Source organism: Thermobia domestica, chromosome 13 (genome assembly GCF_964235325.1).
Source record: "Thermobia domestica chromosome 13, izTheDome1.hap1.1, whole genome shotgun sequence".
Classification (NCBI taxonomy): Eukaryota; Metazoa; Arthropoda; class Insecta; order Zygentoma; family Lepismatidae; genus Thermobia; species Thermobia domestica.
Window position 1 is genome coordinate 104,410,337 of NC_137466.1, and position 21,623 is coordinate 104,431,959.

The 21,623-nt window shown below is 34.2% G+C and overlaps 1 protein-coding gene across 1 annotated transcript; it reads right to left on the reverse strand.

The window, feature by feature from the left end:
- Positions 1–437: 437 nt before the first annotated feature.
- LOC145667707 (uncharacterized) lies at positions 438–7,565 on the reverse strand. The gene is made up of 3 exons (XM_081735167.1): positions 7,207–7,565; positions 6,758–6,878; positions 438–572 (listed from the first exon to the last, which is right to left on the reverse strand). The coding sequence occupies exons 1-3, from the start codon at positions 7,275–7,277 to the stop codon at positions 438–440; spliced, it is 327 nt and encodes a 108-aa protein (XP_081591293.1). The 5' UTR covers positions 7,278–7,565.
- Between the last annotated feature and the right edge of the window lie 14,058 nt (positions 7,566–21,623).

Sequence of the window (21,623 nt, forward strand, 5' to 3'; positions counted from 1 at the left end):
AATACATTCAATGAATAAAAGCAATGAATAAAAGCAATTTCATTCCTCTTTTCTTACAGTTTGCGTCTACTCGTTTAACCACCATATAAACACCCTCAACGATAGCTTTGTTTCCTTACACAGTGGAATTTCTCCTTTATCCCTTAGTATTTCTAACCCTGAGTTGATATTAGCCTACTTTTACATTTGTAACTTATGGATTTTCTTTATACCACATACCGTTATACCACATACATACCGTGCGAGTAATCCCAATTTATGTAGCCTCTCTGTAATGGACACTTGTCAGTTACGGTCAAATAATTATGTATAATTTGTGTCAGTTACTTAGAGCTTTCAGCGTAATGTAGAAATTACCCTCTCTCCCACTGAGAAATTTTCGAAAACATGTGTCAACTATTTTTTTTCTTTTAAACGAGGAGTTTATGTACCGACTTTCATATCCCTAACTTGAAGGTCTCTAGAGGTACACAATATTTGCCATAAATTTTGAACCTCTCCTTCCCTTTCGATACGCGTTTCGAAAATTCTAAAGTAACTGACGGTCTTGCTCCTACAGTTTTATTGAAGTACTGGACAAAAATAGAAAAAAACAACACATAATGAGTTATTGTAACGACATCTTGTATTTCGACATCTTGTATTTTCAGTGTAATTCTAAATATCTTTTCTTATATTTCCGGGCAATGTATGGTTTTAAAATATGCACTAACCAGTTTGAAGAAGAAGAAGGAAATACGAAAAGAAAAGATAATCAAAAATGGATTGATTCTTATATGATGATTTGTGATGAGTTTTTGTCTTTACGTTGTCATAACAACGTTTTGTAAAATAAACGATATAATTCAGAAACTATCATAAAAAGGGATGTATGCATAATCATAAAGGTGTGTATTTATTTCAATAAGTGTGTGCCACAATAAAAGCCAGGAAGGCTATACGCAGCATAAACTGTTTTAAGTTATTTTTGTAATTTAATCTAGCTATAATTATGACTGAGGACCTGTGTATAACGAGTTACGTTATAAAATTTTCGTGGTTTGCTGCCAGGAACATTTAGGTGATTCGTTGAAGGAAAGTAAGCAGTTAGGATATCACATACAGATGGACGTATATAACATATAGCTGACATATGTGACATACATATAAGTATGTAATACATGGAAGACTTGCATGACAGATATACTACAGTGGCATGATGTAACAGCTGAGCGGGGAAAGAGCAGTACGTGTGTAGCATATGGATGATTCGTAAAGATTTCCATTGTAAACATAAGGATTCCGTATATTTATGCAATGTACCACTGTCCGGATAACTGATTTTTCTCATTGTAGACTTTACACTGTGGAAGGTTTATTGATTACCCTGTATTTTAATGTATTTAATACCTATGCATATGTACTATTAGGATAAATTGAATGATTGAGATTACTGTCAGTAGAAGAAATTTCTTTCTCGTATAAATAAAATAGATGAGATTTTATTTGAAACTGATCAGTTGTTCTTAATGTAGTTACTTGAAAGAAAAACCGTAGTAGCTTGTTTTAAAAGTGCAATTCGTATTCTTTCTTTGCTGAAGGCATAATCAATAAAAATGATATGAGTAACCTAATTTCCTTCATGTCTGACGTCACTTCCGGAATAAAACGAAACTTTATTAAAGATGGTGGAGAATTCAATCTTCTTACTTCCTCTAGTTCGGAGCATCCTCTCATTGCGACATTTTCCTCCCTTCCTCCTTCGATTTGGTAAAAATATCTATAAGCGAAAAAAAAAAAGAAGTATTCTTATGAAATGTAGAACTTTTTAAGAAAACAGTCTAGAAAAAGAGAAAGGATCCTGTATTTTTAATTTTTTCCTATAGAAAGATAGATTTATTTAAAGAAACAATTTCAATATTATATAACTTAAGTGTCGTGAATCAGGGCGAGTTCTTACCTACAAAATAAATGTTGAATAAAATTTCCTAGATGCATATTTAAATTTGAATATACTGTATAAATATTTTTCTACAATATAACCTTCGTGATGTTAATGTTTTTTATTTGTGTTGCAAATATGTTTTGTGTGTGAAGTGTGTCTAAAAGGGTATTTTGTGTCATTGAAAAGTTCCATTTTACCATTTCCAAAATGTGTCTATTACTATTATTATTACGGCATAAATAAATTGAAGAGTTGAGGGTTGAAGGAGTGAAATTTATATTACAAAATTTAAATAAAGTTGCATTTTTCTGAATTGTATTCTGGACTAAAATTGCATTTTTTGACTGACTATTTCTGCCAAGTTCAATTGAGGAGATAATTTGAGGATCAAGATCTATTGGATGAAATTTATATTACCAAATTGAAATAAACTTGCATTTCTCTAAAAGTTTTTGTGCTTTTCTTCCTACATATATATATATTTTTTAGATAGATTTGCTATTAGAATATTTTAGTACCATAATCATGCGAAAGTACCCCTACAGTTTAATATGAAATCCAACATTTATTACAACTAGAAATGGAACCCATGTCATTTGCATCAAAGGCAAAACTAGTCATTTAGCCATTATTTAGAATTTTTTTTAAAAAAAAATCAAAATTTTGTTTAGAAAAACAAAAATAATTAAATGGAAAGTAGGAAATGAAGGAAAATTTTGATGATTTCATGTTCTGTTTGATATTTCTGTGAAATTTACCTTCTTTCATGTAGAATCATTAAAAATGCATGATACTAATTCTTTCTTGCGATATGAAGAATTCAGAGTCCTAACGAATTGTTTACAAAATTAAGACTTATATTGTTTTTTGTTTTTCTGCTGCATTCTAACAGTATTTAGTATCATATCTTTAGAAACATTACATGGGGGACTTATCAAGATCTTTCAATTATATTTTTCAGCTTGAGATTTAAGAAGGTTTATTGTTATTCCTGTGGAAAAGGGCGTACAGGTAGGATTTCACAAAATCTTTATTGACTCAAAAGAACATCGCAATGGCAATAGCGCAATTATTGTCAAAGTTTGAATCTAACTTCGTCGAGCAATGTAATTTTACTATTTATGGAAGGCATTAAGTCTATATTGTTTTTCTTCATTCGAAACCACTTTGCTGAATTGTAAACAGCGATCCAGATTGCCTTCTACTTAATAACCCAGGAAACAATTGCGGTCGATACATTGTCATATCTAACCGTTGTATTGGACATAGGTCTACTAGAAACATTTATATATTTATTTATTTTAAGTTATTTTTATAAGTGTCTAGTTCACTAATATTTAGTTTCCTCTGTAGTATTGGTACTACAACAACATATTTACAGTTTCAAGTTAAGAGTAACTGGTCCGAATATCCACCTTTATACTTATATTTCCTCAAACTAGCATTATCTACATATCAAAACTAGCATTAGCTTTCAATTATGTGTACGCTACTATTGGTTCTACAACAAGTAATCTATAAATTTGGTATTTTGAATTGCAGTATTAAACCAAGGTTAGAAAGTCTGTTGGGAAGAAAATATGATAATGTTTGTGGAGTCTAAAATATTTAATGTGTTTATAGACCTCATTTTGTGCAAGTATTTCATGAGAACTTCATTGAAAAAAATGAGTTTTTCATTATTACTGTTTATGTAACCATTTTCATATTGTTCCTAATTTCAGTATCATTTATAAAGTCATCGTTGAAAAGTAGCAGGGTACAAATACTGAAAATCTGACTTTGCCTTTGAATTTCTATTGAAATCTAGTCTTAAAGGTGATGCATCACATGACCCTTGTTTCCATTAAGTTTTTTTTTAAATAGATTAAACCAATATTTCTACTTGTGAAATGGGCAACAGACTCACATTACGAAAGTTTTCCCGCGCCCACCTAAGTTTTATACAGAACCAATCCATTTTTTTTTAGCATATTTACGTTAATCAGAGTGATTGTGACTTTTAATGTTGACTGGAAAATGCTTAGATTACAACCTGTAATAGCAAATGTTGTTAAGTGTTGTAATCTAGATATTGACTGAGTCACCTTGTGTTTATCAATAAAACAGGTACAAAGTGAAATGAAATCTTTGAGTTTTATGTTCCACGGTTATGCTAGCTAGGCTAAAGAAGACGGCGATGATAATAAATGAATGAAATGGTAGAATGAAGAAAGTGGGAGGAAATGGGAGAACCCCGAGGAAACCCACACACACACGGTGTTTGTCCACCACAAAGTTCACTTGGCTCGAGCTGGAGTCGAACCAGGGACCCCATGCACCAGAGGTGAACACTCTACCACTGGGCCACTGCAGCTCCATGTAATAGGCAAAGTCATAAACAATATTAACTTAAGTATAGGTTGAAAGTATATTAAATTATAGCTCCAACCTATACTTAATATTGTTTCTGACTGTACATGTACCCATGAAATTAGGAGCTTTAGTACCCATAAAAAATATTTGTACCTAAGAAATTACAGGTACATTGTACCTGCTACCTCTTGGGTACCATGTACCTGCTAAATTCATGGGTACTCTGAAACAGTGGGTACTGTATTTAGAGTGTATGTTTATAATCAAGGAAATGCCTCGATGATTACGATTGTAGGTTTACCATTGTTTATAATTTAATACCAAAATTCCAATCACTGCGCATAAAATTCAAATTGTCACACTTGCATTTGCAACCAGAGTTACATTTAGTTCGGGTCTTAAGTCTCCAGATAGCGCTCCAGTAGCACTTCAGAAAAAATGGACGATATACGCGTAATGAGGTAGCAGCCATTTTTTGGGTATTAGGAATTGCTTCGGAAATCTTGATTGGATAATCATCTCTTACAGCGTTCTTTATTGGCTATTCCATATTCGATTGGAGAACGCGTTAGGATTACTCGTACAATGTCCATTTACTCTGATTCACTTGGTTTTTATCGGACGAACAGCAGTTAAGAGTGAAATTGAAATTGAAATTATATATATAAAGTATTCAAATTTTCAATTTTGTATTTCTAAATGAACTTTATTTTTTTACTAAGACGTTTATCTCATAAACAATTTACTAGATTTTGAAAAATTTTTGATAATGATAATCTGTTTTACATGTATTATTTATCCCGATTATCACGGACTCTATTATTGTGGAATTTTTTTTTGCCAACAATAACTGCGAGAATCTAGATACGATATTTCTGTATAAAAATAAATAAAAAATTTTGTAGAACTCCTTGCCCTGAGTCTAGTGTTAAAAGAATATCTGTATAAAATTTCAAGTTTCTAGGCTTAAGCTTTCGAACATTTTATGGGAGTAGAGCTAGGAATTTTAGGTGCAAATTTTTGCTGAAATATATTTTTAAAATATGCAAAAGTTTGGTTAAAAATGTACAAATGTAAATATTCATATAGACAGTACCAAAACAATACCAGTTAGCGTACGTACATTAAATGCGGGAGGCGTAGGTTCGATTCCTGGTTGAACCTCACGTGGTTTAGATCCCACATTAGCTGTATGTCCACGTTTTATATGGCTTCGGTGCTGAATGGGATGTAAAATTCCAAACCAACCGATGAATCAACTTAGCCAGTCACTTAAGTAATTATTTATATGTAGAAAAGCACTCAACAATACCGATTGGCGATTGCCGTGATTGATCAGTTTGTTTTTGCCACCTCCCTTTAGTTTTATTCAATAGTATTTGTGTAACGGGACTGCACTGAAGCGAAAGTAATGTGATCTCACACAGGCACAGTTTCTTTATGTAATTATTAGAGGAATAAACGGTGGGAAAGAAGCCAAAAAAAGTTTTAAAAAGTGAAACAACGTGATGACGTTTGAGAAAAGGTGCAGAAAGGTGCTTGCATTGAACAAATTACAAAAAAGTGCAATCAAAATATAAATTAGAAGTAGTATTTATACAAAATTTTTTCGCAAGAAAGCTAATTTGGGCATTTCAATAGCAAAGTAAATAAATAAATAAATAAATAAAAACAAAAAATAAAGCGCAACACCGAAAATTCCTAGTTTTAGTGATAAGAAAGCGAGTGAGTTAATAGCTCTATCTTTTCATAGATATAGAGTAATCCAATTGCACAAAAGTTTAGGTATCTTATTTTGAGCCTTAAATTTTCTGAATGATCTTTTGAGCAATCGAATTCGCAGATGGTATAGTTCATACTTCCTGTCTATGACTTTGATTTAAGATATATATATATATATATATATATATATATATATATATATATATATATATATATATATATATATCGCGAGATAGAGAGAGAGGTCATTTAGGGAGAGCAGAAAAGGCAATTGCCCCCAAGCGGTGCAACGACATTGCGCAAATTTTTCTAAAGATTAGATCGTTGATAATCTAAGTAATTTATGTCTTATTAACGAGGAGCAGAAAGTGCTGAAATTGCGCAAATTTCCGCCGCGACGTTGCCAACAACAGGATTTAAGGAATTGTGTGAAATTTTGCATCGAAATGAAATGTATAAAGCTATTCCTTTATGAGATATATTTTATTGCATTCTAATATTTACAAAGCAACATACTTATTTACAGAAAATTTCATTTTACAGTTTGAATGCTTGAAATTTAAATCCTACAGCTTTTAAAAATGTCATACGTGCCTTCTCATAGTTTCTCTGCGAATTCCTGAACTCAGCATACTTCCTCATGACAAACTCGCTCCTTTTGACTTCTGCTGGTCTTTGGGCCTTTGAAATTCCTTTTAATATGGACGTTATTTTCATGGCAGTTTCCGTTTGGATCTCTAACAAAGCAGAAATCACCGTATGAATATCAGGAGCAGGGAAGTAAAATTGACTATTATAATGTCTGTGAAAAGCTTCTGGTCCATTTGTCGTCCGACGCATCGTGGATGGTATAGACGCCCACATGACAGGTGGATACCTAAAATTAATAAAATAAAAAGATCCTTAGTTCATGCACACAATTATTGACAATTTATATAAAACACTAAAACATTTATAACACTAGATTCAAGAAATATTTATAGTCTTGGTCCGTAATTTGTTTACAACTATCAAAACCTGCATTTTAATCTACGTCTTACATGAAGACAGAAGAAAATTTCACTATAATTAAGTTGCATTGAGAGAAAATACCATATCAGCACAACCATTAATGTTGTGTTCAAACTAGGACAACAGTTTTTGCAGTATTAAGAGTTATTGAAGCATGTGCTACTATAGATGAAATTCAAAAGGAAGCTACTTACTTGCAACCGTCTTCTATGTAGTTTTCTAGGACGTAATCGGAAAATTTATGCCCTGTATCATCCGGCGTCATTGATATTAGTTGAGTAAAGGCATCTGATACTTCTGTTGGATGTAAATATGGCAACCCAAAAAATGCCTTTATCCATGAACCTGTAAGAAAAGCAATAATAATAATAATAATAATAATAATAATAATAATAATAATAATAATAATAATAATAATAATAATAATAATAATAATAATAATAATAATAATAATAATAATAATAATAATTTGTTAGAATAAGCAAGCATTGGGAAAGTAGTGAAATTGATGGATCTTACTGTTGGCTTTATAATTTCTTCATTTCGTACATTATTAGAACAGCAGTTTATTTGCTTTTAAGAATGGTGACTGAATTAAGATTCTTCAGTCAAACAGAATAAGATTCTATTTTCAACTGTATTCTGTATTAATATATAACAAAACAAAGTCCACATGGTATTATTAAATTAATAATAAAGAATAATAGACCATAATAATATCAATAATACCTAGTTCAGATTTTGGATCCATATATGCTTGTCGCAGATCATTGTCGGCTTGAATCCTCCGCCACCATGTTTGTCCCAAATGGAATCTGCAGCCACGAATGTCACAATTTGGAAACACATTCTTGATGGCTTCGTGAGCAGCTGTTTCAAAATCAACGTAAATGATTTTCAAGTCGAATCTACTGTCTAAGTTTCTTATCATCTTCCACATGGCCACATACGTATTCTTGTCTTTCTTCGGCAAAAATGCAAAACATAGAGGTAGATAATATCCATTTTTATATGCATGTATTGTATATAACTGTGTGAAATGCTTAGGAGCATAAGTGAAAGTTCCATCTGCAAATACTTCTAACCCGCTGAACTCACACAGAAAACTGAAAAGAAAATAAGATTAGTGTCAGAAAAGAAAATAGTAAACAAGACTGTAGTGTCATATCGTTAGGTGAAATGCTATGTTACGATATATTTTCGGCCATTTTTGGCCAATATCATGGGAACGGTAATTCATAGAGAGACGATATTGGTCTTAATCAATACCTAAGAGGATGGTAAACACTTTGGTAGCAATATTAATTGGTGGCCATTGGCCAAACCAGAACTCTTTAAGTTCGTTGAAAACCGCGGCGAGACACAACATTCGACATGCTGCTTTAGAATTCTAACTGCATGTAGGAGGTACACGTAGATATAAGTTGCTGCATCACTCAAGGGGGCGAGCTTTCTTGCCAAGGGGCCCTATTTATCTCTAATACACTGACCACTCATTCTTGTAACAATTTATACGATAATACCTAGGTAATATATAACAAATGTTTCTCACAGCACCTAAGAACAACTAAGACGCAAATGCAAATCTAAGTATCATTTATAGAAAGGTGAAAGGATAGTTATTAAGATATGTGGTAGACACACCTGAAATATGTATACAAGTGCTTGTTTCTGATTGGCCAAAACTGGAAGATATAGACAAATCTTTATTTCTGATTGGTCGAACGTCTGTTCACGATATTTCAAGAGAACTTCTAGAAATATTTATATATATTGTTTATTTTATATATGTTTGTTTTCCTTACAGTATTTCAAAACTATTTGCTTTCAATAACTATATTCTTACAGTTTTAATCTTACAGTTAGATATGATACGGAAAATGAATGACTGGGACACATTCCCCAGTCACCCTCTCTAACGACGCCATTGCACACATATAATATAGATGACTGAAAATGCTATTGTTATCCATTACTTTGTATTTTTTTTTTTTTTTGTTAAAACGACTTGCATTTTGGTGACTGTTTTTATTAGTCGATATACTTATGGTAATGATGGCAACGTTGCACAAGATTTTTTTCGCAATTTCCAATTTTGTTGCCTGCTCATTAAGGCTTTATCTGTGTCAACAGATAAGCGTGGGAAAATTTGCGCAATGTCGGTGCACCCCCCCCAAGAGTTTGAGGAATACATATACTTTAATCGATTGTCTACTTATATACTAGTAAAGGCGTGAAAGTCTTATGTCGCTGGTGCTCTTGACCCCCCTCAAGCAAAGTCTGAAATGACGCCCCTGAATGTACAGTACGGTATTAGATATATATCGTATCCTTTATTGGACCTTGTGTTGCATCAAACACAGCACTAACTACTAGATTACAAGGTGATTACGCAACAGTTTACTCCATCCCCAACTAGTTAATAGTCTTTTATTTATGATTTTAACGAGATCATTATGATCTAAATGTGTGTTACTTTCTGTATATATACACATATATAAAAATATGACATTGACAAACACAAGACGTGTTTTTTAATGTTACTGTTTCCTGTTCTTCCGCACACTCAATGTCATATTATGAAACACTTCACCTATTTGGCTTAGAAAGGAAGAAGAAGAAGAAGAAGAAGAAGAAGAAGAAGAAGCAAAGGAAAGCAAATCAAATCTCACGAAAACTTTCCTAACGTGACGCTCTTCAGTGGCGTAATGAAACGATCGATTACGCAAATAAAAAAAAAAGGAATTCATTTTCGTAAGCGCTGGTGCTTTTTCTTTGTTGTTACTTTTTAAAAAATATTTTATCATTACTCTACTTTTCTCTAGAATATTGTACCCTACGCAGAAGTACACACTACGCCAAATCCTGCTTTAGCTCTTCAAAATATTTCGCAACAGAGAAAATAGGGACAGAGGAAGAAAATAAAGAAAAAAATTGAGGGTGGGGTTACATAAGAGAAGAAATTCGTAATACGCACAAAAGAAATATAAAGAAGAAATATAAAGGTAGGAGAAAATGTGAAGAAACACAACTATATATATATATATATATATATATATATATATATATATATATATATATATATATATGAAAGGAATAAAAGGAGAATTATAAAATATTCACACTCTACACCCTTGAGGTTGAAGTACTACTCATTTCATCTCCACTTTTTCATCAATTATAAGAGTGCGAGTGGTTGTATTGAGTGGAATTTGAGGGATTTACTCTCCCCCTACGTGTGTATGAACAAGGTGGTTCGTTGCACCAACCAACCCATCCAGCATACCCGTCTATCTTATTACCATATGGCGCACCGTCGAGAGTCAAAAGCGTATTGTCGTATGGTACAGGAGAAAAAGAAAGAAATCGTTACGAGAGCTTTGTACAGAAGGGGTTAGAACAAAAGAACTTGACGAAAGCAAATATCAGAGACAAAAGAAGGGAAAGAACAAAACCGAAGACAGAGAGAGAGGAGAGAATAGAATAAACATAGGTAATGCGAAAAATAATTAATACATTCATCTGTCGCTATGTTGACATTTCTATTAATAATAGGTGACACTTTTTAATTACAATCTCCATGCTTTTGTTCACCATTTTTGTTTCTAAATTTTCTTCTTTCGCTTTCTTCCAGTCATGTTTGCTTTATTGAGGTATTCTTTAACTCCAGTTAGCGGCCCGGGGCCAGAATTGGAAATTATTTACTTCTCTCAAGGAAGATTGTCGAACTCTCCAATTAGGCTCACGGGATCAATACTTGAGGGCGAACACATATGAGCACGAGCGTTATTAGGGAATAGCCAGCCAGAGCTGACTACGAATGATACGCGAACTCCATAGAAGAGCACAAACCTTTAGTGAGAACAAACAATAAGATAAATGGGCGTAATATGGAACTAGCGGAATCGTCATGAGGATAGCAAACCTGAGCTCGTGAATGCCATTGGAACTAGTGAGTCCAGCCCAGGCGTACACCCACGCGGAGGGTCCAGCGAGTCTGAACCCACCCAAAATACTTTGTAACTCGTCATACATTTTTTCTTAATAGAACTATACTTGTTTGGCAGAGAAATGATTAACATAGCCTAAAGATTTGACCCTACGTATCATCTGTACTCATTGTTCTGTTATTAAAAAAATCTAGTTTTATCATGTTTTTCTGAGAATGTAGGTGGTCGTACTTAAAAATTATTTAGAACATAATTTTTATAGAATAACACCAGTTCGATACTTTATAGACATACTGTCTTGTAGTGTCAGACCTCCATCAAAACTTTGGAACTTTCTCCAAAAAATTCTGAGTGCGCACCTGGCACAACTTCTTTGACGATAGTAAGCTTGAGCCCTCGTGCGTCCCCTTGATCACCGATTGCAAAATCTCTCGATTTGCTTAAATCTGATCTTTACAACCATTTAGTAAACTTGAGCTCTGTTTCATTCTTCCTGCATGTGGTCATAATAATCAGGCAAGAAGAACTGTTTCTATGGCAACAGCACGTTCAGCCAATTACAGTGGCTTATTCCTCTCGCTTTACAATAGTAAACATTCCACTCTTTCAGCACGTTGCCAATTTGAATATAAACAAATAAATGCAGATTGTTTTAGTCTAATGTCAAATTGAGTAGGTGGACTTGCTGGTTATTGAGAACATTCTTTTTATTTATCTTTTGTTTCACTTAATTTTATAAAACTAAGATTTACTTGCAGTGAATAATTTTATGTTTCAATATCCGACTTAAAAGCTGCCAACACAGCATTGAGCACCGTATGTGCGTAGTGAGCATCAGAAAGGACTAACAATATCATTTGCAGTATAGTTAGCACAGTCCAAGTACACACCCAGAAATTTTTGCTGGGAGATGTACAAGCTTTGAAGGGGAATTCAATAGAACTAGGCAATCAAACTATTATCAATCAAAGTTACTAATCCTTTGCGATAGAAAATAACAATAATAATAACTACTTCAAACATTATTCGGTTCTAGTCCAGATTTAGTGTTAAATAAGACACTATGTTAACGTAAGCTCTTTTTAACATTTATTATTTTTTATATGCTTTAATCATAGCTAATTGAATCATCACACAATTATAATTAGAGCCTCTGTTTCCAAATATTTAACAAACTTGGTAGTACGTAATTTTCATCATTGTTGATAAATAATTCCATATGCAGAGAGAAGTGTAAATAAATCATTGTCAGAATTGTAATACGTTTCGAGATTATCAATATTTGCAATTTCAGGGATAGTAATATTCAGGAGATTGTTTCGGCTCAATTCGTTAATGGAGTCAGTCCATTAATATCTTACCGGGTAACGCTGCCTTACGTTCGTCTGGCACTCCACACAATAACTCTTGAACGAAAGCGAATTTTTGAATTCTTTTATCTTTAAATAGATAGCTACAGCGACTATCTCGGCTGAGTCAATCTGTTAATAGCTTCACGGGAAGAGTTAGTAATGCCCCATTTTCCATGATGGCATTACAAACTCCTAGATGGCAGTACGATTATTTAATATGTTTTTATTTGTTCAGAATAATGATAATGAAATTATCCATTTTTAATTTTTCTAAAATTTAAAATAACGTTGTCAAAACTGCATTCGTTCCGTGTATTGGCAAAAAGTGTATAATTCTGCAGCTTAAAATTTTAACATACAAAAGAAGAAAGTAAATATACTTCGAAAAACGAAAAAGGTAGATTTATAGATGTTTCTAGGACCAACAAAATTATAAAGAACAAGGATCTACAGCAGCGTTTCCCAACCTTTTTCAACTTGCGGCACACTTCAGGGTAACTTGAATTCTCGCGGCACACATATTATTATTATTATTATTATTATTATTATTATTATTATTATTATTATTATTATTATTATTATTATTATTATTATTATTATTATTATTATTATTATTATTATTTGAAAATATAAAATACTGAAGTATTTTTTTCTGATTACTGACATCCTTCTCACAGAGAAGAAAGCTAGACCACTGTTTTTTCCCCGTGGTAAATCATTATGCTTATTTTTCATTTTAATTTAAAAATAGAAAACAATTACAATCAGATATAGAGCTCAAGTTGTTAAAAATACACTTATTTTTTTCGAAAACTGTATCCAACCTTTCATTAAGAAGGAGGATCACTAAATAACGAACGAACAAACGAATCTCTTTTACTTTTAAAACACAAATATAGGTAATTCGTATGCATGTTTACTTTGCCCGAAGGATTGAATAATATTTTAAAATTTCAAGTTACGAAATAGTCTGCAACAATAAAGAAGCAATAATGGTCATAACAATGATAACAAATACTTTTGTTTCAAAATTAGAAATGTACTGAAAAATGTTCTACAGAAAAGTAACACAGTATGAAACTTTAAATTTTAGATTCATAGTAGTAATTTGAAATACAAATATACCTTTTTCTGTATGTCTTGCAATTTGATTGCTATAGAATTAATAATTTTGTTCCGATTTCCTCGCGGCACACCAGCGACCCATTCGCGGCACACCACTGTGCCGCGGCACACCGGTTGGGAAACGCTGATCTACAGGATGTGATTGAAAAGTACCGGAACTTTTCCCGCCGCGCGGCTCCCTGGCGTTCGAAAAAGGTTCGGGGTGGGGGGAAATGTGCGCGGGACCTTCCTCTTTCAAGCGGAACTTGACCCAGTGCGCTGCGAGCAGCGGTTGAGAAAGGATCGCTGTCCGCGCGAACGTCGTTTTGGTCGTCGGTCGCGTTTTTTTGCTGCACCACAGTTCTTGTTTTACATATCACACCACAATAATTTGGATCCTATCAGAATCAATTGCCTTTAACGGAACTCGGAGCTCTTAATTCAATTCGCAACTAATTGTTCCACAGTTAATCTAAGGTTTGCTGTTGACGAGGATTTTGCAATGCATGTATGTACTACAACTACACAATAGAATAACAATAACCTACCGCCGTTACTGCAATCGACAAAGGATAAACGCTTTGTTCCTGCTCCTGTTTTTATGATTTGGCTTGGAGCAAGCACTTCACACTTCGTCCCCTACCTTCCAGATCGCTATTACAACTGTGGCATGAAGTATTATGAACATATTCCTTCTTTTCGTAAAAACTTGCTTCAATATGTATTGTGTCATTTCATATCGAGATTCGAGAAGACTGATAAACTTTACTTTAACTCCTTTAAAATATGTTTAGAAGTGTTCATCAAATAGTTAAAATGGAAAAATTCTTGGAATAATCTCTGTTATATTGAATTTTATTCTTAGTGTTTACGCATAGAATTCATCGAGTTTTTTTTTTTTTGCAAGCCTTCCATGAAAATTTTAGGGGGGGCCAACTCTTGTCCACCCGTGGATACGGGCCTGTATTCTACCAGGATATGCTGCATATACTTTGTAATAATATCATACTTATTAGAAATCCATATGATGTGTTTGAGTGTACTGTTGATTAAAATAAAGTGAAAAATACTACAAATAATAATAAAACACAAATAATATGGAAGAAATAGTCAAAGAATTAATTACAATTTTATTGATATTGTCGACAAAAGTACTACGAAACTAAAATATTATACGTTTAATGAATATAATTATAAAGATAAAAAATAATGAGACAAAGTTATGAATAAAGGGGTAATGAAACCTCTACGAAACTTAAACAGTACTACTCATAACCGGACTTACTAAGCGCTATTGCTAATTAAACTTAAGTATGATCAACGTATAATAACAATAAGCTGCAAACAAAATAAACAATAATGGAACAAAACAATCTAACAACACGGTAGCATATACCTAAGTACAGTACGTTTATTTGTAAATACATACAAAGTTATACATAATATGATCATAAAATCTATTCATTCTTTGGACAAATTATGGAATTGAGCTGCCATCTGCAAAGAAGTAGGTTGATATTATTAGTATTAATATGTCATGTACAGATAATATGATTTACGAGGGCTGGAAAGAAATAAGTGGCAACTGACAAAATCATTCACGAACCCTTTATTGGACAATCATGAAACTTGTACAGCCCTTCAATGTAAGTCCCTGCAGCATGTTGCACCCGTTGCCAGATGTGGAGCCCTCTTTTTTTATGTCTGCAAGAGAGTGCCCTATACCTCGAAGTATGGCATCTCTGCTGCGGAAACGCATCCCTCGCAGGGGTTCTTTCATTAAAGGGAACAGATGAAAGTCACATGGACTCATGTCCGATGAATAGGGTGGGTGCTCTAGAACCTCCCACCCCCATCGTGCAAACAGGTCCCTCACAACACCTGCGTTGTAATAACGGGCGTTGTCATGCAAAACAATGGGTGGATCCCTGATGAAGTTGAGTCGTTTCCTGCAGAGTGCAGGACAAAGATGTTCTTCCAGAAACCTGCGGTAGTACACTGCATTGACGGTCTGGTTCGGAGGAACTGCATGCCGTAAAATGACACCCTGTACATTGTTTGCCACTATCAACATTACCGTCACATTCCCAGGTTCCTGATGCAGCTTTCTGGGTCGGAGAGATGATAGGTGGTGTCATTCATTTGATTGGCGCTTCAGTTCTGGTTCATACAAGCGCGCCCATGTTTCGTCCGGGGAGATAATCCTGTTCAGGAACGCGCGACCTTCCCGTCTGTACCGTGCCAAATGATCACCTGCGAGGGCGTATCTCAGCCATTTCTGAACGTCTAGTAAGGTGGTGCGTAACCACTGGGATGCAATTTTTCAGTACCCAAGGACATTGTGCAACACATTCAACACTGTGGTATGAGATGTTCCTACCTCCTTCGCCAATTCCCTCGCAGTCCATCTCCTGTCCACATGCAGCAACGATTGCATCAATTCAATGACTCGGTTGTTGACCGCATGGCGTCATCCACCTAGTTCCTGTTACACACTGCCACGTCCTGCACGAAACGGTGCTACCCAACGTTCTGCAGTCCGATACGGCAATGCGTCATTCCTGTATGCTTCACGTAGTCCGCATTGACATTCCGTGGCGTTTTTACCACGGGCCGCTCGATCTTTATCCATGAACGTTGTTTTAACTTGGAAAACATCACCATTAGACCGGTGTGCTTTGCCAACCTGAATTCAACACACTTCACTACGATCACTGCCGCACCTACGCTAGCGCCACCACCTGCGTTGTATAGCTCCACCCACCCGCTACAATGTTGCCAACTGCAACTGGCTGAAAGTTCCCTGTGGATGGGACAGTGTTGCCACTTTTTTCTTTCCAGCCCTCCTGATTCGTATGTCTATATTTGTATATGTACCTATTGTGTTAATCAATTTTATTGCAGGTGCTATTAATTCAAGTTTTGATAATTTTGATTTTCTGTTATATGTAATTGTAATTTCATTTTTATATGTTCGATTCCTTGGGTACAGACTCTCCCCATTCCGTATCTGGAAGTGTTTGTTTGTGATTTCTTGCTTAGGGTTATCCTAAGTTGGCGACTTGAGCCGTTCACGCCGCCTATCGTGAGTGATATCGCGTTCGCACAGTGTGACGTGTCCTATTTTTTCCGTTACGTTGATTCGACTACTTACCCCACTCTTCGTCTTCTGCTACGTTGAAGAAAGTCCGTTCTGTAATGATAATAGATGTGACTATATCGCAGTGGTGGTGACGAAAGAGAGGCGTGTCAAGTTCCTTAGTGGAGTCAATCCATTAATAACTTCACGAGAAGAGTTCGTTAATGGACGAGAACATTCCCTTAATGAAGATTTCCTTTAAAATGCTTCCGTATCGAACACGCCTTAAATTTCCTAAATTTTCACTGCTCTCCTAAACTTTTCATGTTAGGCTTGCAAAAGAACTGGTTGGATCGCCCCTCCCCCCTACATTTTTGGGCCAGATAGGGCATGCTTAATTCTGTAATCATGAGATTTCCAAATAAGCTCATTACCGAACGTATACTTTCTACCTACTATTCACTGTTTTCTTCTGTTACCCATACTTTTTACATTACGAGAGAGAGAATGAGGAAACACAGAGAAAACACCTTCCAATGACGACAAGGCAAGTGAATATGGACAAGAAAAGAAACATATTATAAAATATTGCAAAGCAGAATTAAACCGATCTGGAGGTTAAAAAAAGAACAAAATATGTTCATATTATTATTGTTATATAGGTCACCTTGAAAGAATAAAACAAAAACGTACTTCTTATTTTATACATAAAAACTAAATACAAAGAAGGTGTTAACAATATATATATATATATATATATATATATATATATATATATATATATATATATATATATATATATATATATATATATATATATAAATTCTCTAATGTTGCATGATATTCGAAAAGCCAAAAAGAAAGATCCATTATTGTTTCTCTTTTTCTTTCTTTTGAAAGAATGAAGAAAATAAAATATTTCTTCCATCATCGCCACCAAACCATTTACATCACGGAAAAAAACAGGAAACTGTCAATATTTTGAAATATACCTTGTGTATGTGTGTGTGTGTGTGTGTGTAGAAGTTTTCCATCGTGCTATCTTTCTGGCAAACGCGACATATCATAACCTTTCGAAGTTGCTATATTGAATTCTATTCTATTGACGAGAGTAAATGTTGCGTATAACAGGTCATGCTAGAGAAAAAGGTTCTTTTATTTCAAAAAAAAAAAAAAAAAAAAAAAAAAATGAAAGAAAAGAAAGAAACAAAGGGAAGAAAAGACCCACAAAAGATGGATGAGTTTGTAAAAATTTCATAGTTTTTTTCTTTCTTCCAAAATTTCTAAACGTTGTACAAAAACGATTTGTTTCAAGAACAAACACTGTTCAATATAAGAAACAAAGGGCCTTATGCAGAGTCATTCTGACGTGTGATTAGTGCAATGCTAAAGCGTTCGACAAACATATGTTGCCTGCAGTAGTCAGGCCTTTAGTATGACGCTAATCATATGTCAAAATGACTCTGCATAAGGCCTAAGAAGTTTATTTTGTATTTCTTTCTTTTTTTCTCTCTTATTGAACGACTGCGCTATATAGACGTAATGGTATTTACTTCTTAACTTTAATCAAGCACGAAAAATATTCTATTCTCGCTGAAGCAATTATATGCAAGTTGATTTGTCTTTAAATTTTGTCTACGGTATTTATTTGTTTCTTTGGAAAGTGAATTTTATTTTGTAATTTAACACGGTGTTTATATATTTCAATAGAAATATATAAAAAGAATTCTTGTTTATCGTTGAACGGTTTAGATTTACTTTCGTACTTTAAGGTAGTGATATTGAACCTGAGCTACGCGTATAGCCAGGAGTACATAAAACTTAGTTGTGAAAACATTGTTTTATTAAATTCATAACATGATTCTCCTCTTCATCGTAAATCTGATTTATTTAATAAATAAGTAATAAATTCTAGCTATAATTTATTTATGCTATAGCTACTTATAATTTGTATTACGAGTAGGCTAACTTTGGGAATACATGTTGGGTATACACGTGATAAGGGTATCGTTAGAGGTACGCGAAAAATGGGTTGAATACCATTGCTTTAAAGCAGTAAATAAATAAAAAAAATTACTACTTATTGAAACCATACATGCTAATGATAATACAACATATTCCTGCCTCCTTCCTCGGTTTTCAATATACCCATGAAGAAAGAAAATATTAGTATTAGCCGTGTTGAAGGAGTAGTTTATATATCTATATCTATCTATCTATATGTATATCCAGGGATTTATTTGTAGCCAGGGAAGCCTGGGAATTTCCCCCCTTCTAAGTTTGACTTCCCTGTCTCTAAATTTAATTCAGTCTTCCCAGCCTGGGAAGATATTTTCCCCCTTTCTAAGGCGAGCTGTGTTGGTCTTGTTTATAGAATTGCTTCCCGAAGAAAAATTCTTTCAACTGGCATCACTACTTATCATTCTTAATCTGAGTAGCACAGTAATAATAATAATAATAATAATAATAATAATAATAATAATAATAATAATAATAATAATAATAATAATAAAACGTTTTCAGTAATCAGTGAGCAGTCATAGCAGTTGTGAATTGGTATCTTTTTCGTTGACAAGCACGTTAAAAAGAACAAAAGGAAATGGATATTAGACTATATTTTAACAAAAGAAAAGCTCCTGACGATGAGGCAAGTAATTCCAGCACACAAAGTAAGATGCTTTGAAGATAGTGCAACGTCCGAAATCACATTAGAGATATCTCATCAGAAAAAATGAAAATGATTCGGGACCTAGTGTTAATAATGGTAAGGTTATTTCTAGCCCCAGTGGCTTGTTCTCTTCAATATGTGATCAAAAACAATTTGCAAGCTGGAAAATTAAACGACGTGGCTAGGTGTTAAACAAAATACTAATGGCATTCGCGTTGTGTGTATTATATGTGCTTCCGTTCGTAAACTCGGTATTGATACAGTGCGTGAGTTTTCTCGGGGTTCTTCTGTTTCCTTCCACTTTCTTCATTCCACCATTTCGTTCATTTTTCATCATCACCGTCTCCTTTAGCCGAACCGGCATAAACGTGGGACGTAAAACTTGAAGATTTAATTTTATTTCGGTACTCATACAGAAAGAAGAATAAATGTACAAAGTGTATGGTGCAACGATATTATTGCAAAAGCATCAAAGAAACGTTTTTATAAAATTTTTACCACGAAAAGTCTATTGCACACAAAAAATGTTCATATATCAATATGTGAACAAAGGGATAGGGAAGAAATATAGGTTTCAATGGCAAATGCAGAAGACAGGTGGAAAATTGTGAATGAAATTCGTGTTAAAAACACAGCTACGATATTTAGGACTGCCTACGTTATTGTCCAAAATCGTCTATCGTTTACGATGCTCCCCCATCTTATTAAATTACAAGAAATAAATTTAATGGACCTCGGACAAGTTCTTTACTGCTATGTTACATGTGCAAATACTATTGACTTTTAGCTACAGAAATGAAGGCAAACTGGCCGAATACCTTGCGCATTCCGTTGAATCCTTCGAGCTAATGGTGGATGAATCCTCCACTGTGTCTCATAAACCAGTTCTCATTGTGTATATCCGTACTGTAGTTAATCACGTATGTATCAATATAATTTTTGGATTTTTTTAGTTACAGGCAATACAGGCAGAGAAGTTTGTGATTCCGTGATTATGTAAACCCGTATGAATCTTTCCAAAACGATTTTATGGGAAAGACTTATGGCAGTTTGTCTGAGAGCGCCAGTAACACGCAAAGCAGAATAAATGATGCTGTCTCTTTACTGCAGCGAGAATTAAACACCAATTTACTCGTGTTTTACTCAGGAGCGTCATTTCAGATTTCCCTTGATATAAGTAAAATTTTGCATTTTTCACTGATTTTCTACTATTCTATTGATAAAATCTATATAAACCTCAAACTCAGGGAGGGGGGCAATTGCCCCTCCCTGCCCCCGTAAATGACGTACCTGGTTTTACTACATGAGTCAGAAGATGGAACTGGTTGTTCACAACGCTGTTAATACGGTTTCAGATATGGTTCATTTTCAAAACTTTGTAGAACGATTACACGGTGTCCTACTCAATATTTCCGTAGAACACGAGAAATCGAAATAATATCAGAAGAACTAAGTATTCGCTTCTATAATACGTATTACTAAAGTTTTTGATGTACGTGGTGAGGTTGTTCATTTCGTTCAGTAGAAGCATTGTGGAAGTCCTACCCTACGCTAGTGGAACACTTTCGAGAAGCTTCTACAAATTTGCAGAGAAGTTTTGAACAGCGTGCAATATTTTTGGGCCTGCAAAATTTCACTAAGTGGAATTTTGTTTATGAAATGTCCATGATCCGAGATGTGCTGGAACTTCTAGATGTCCTTAGCCTGTTTCTACAAGAAAGGTCAGCATCTCTTGTACTGTACAGGCAATAAACAAAATTGAAACAACTGTACGTGTACTGGAAGCGTTGCAAGAAAAGGATGGCATGTTCATGGAAGAATTACAACGTCAGTTTGAAGAAACTGGTCAGTTTTGTGGAGCCCCACTTGCAAAACCCTTAGACAGGTCTCTTGAGAAGTACCAGCAAAACATATTGCAATTCTGTCAGGGTCTAGCAGATAACATACGGTCTTGCTTTCCTAACGAAACGTTCAGTAGGGTCGAGGTTTTGCTACAATCCAAGTGGTCAGAAGAATTGTCTGCAAGAATGTTATACGGCGACAAAGAAGTAATGGAAATTAAAATAAAATAAAATTTTCCTCTGATAATACAGCCAAAATTCTGCAGCATTCCGAGGGAACCTCCTAATATTGGACGAAATCTACAAAATCTTTACATGAAATCATTATTCTTCTTGTTTCTTCTGCATACATATTTTGGGAGAGGCTTTTCCAGCTTAAACTTACAGCACACTGACGCTAGAAACCCTTTATCTGTTAAAAAAAAAAAAAAAAAGACGGTGTCCGATTGAAACCAATCTCCTATTGCTTCACTATTCTAAAGTGAGGTACGGTGTGACTACTATTAATTCTACTGGTACTAAAACTTATTTATGGTATGAAGAATTAAATTTAGCACTGTCTTTCCCCTTCTATTTAATAAAATTAGATTCAAGTGTATGTGCACTTATCACTGTTA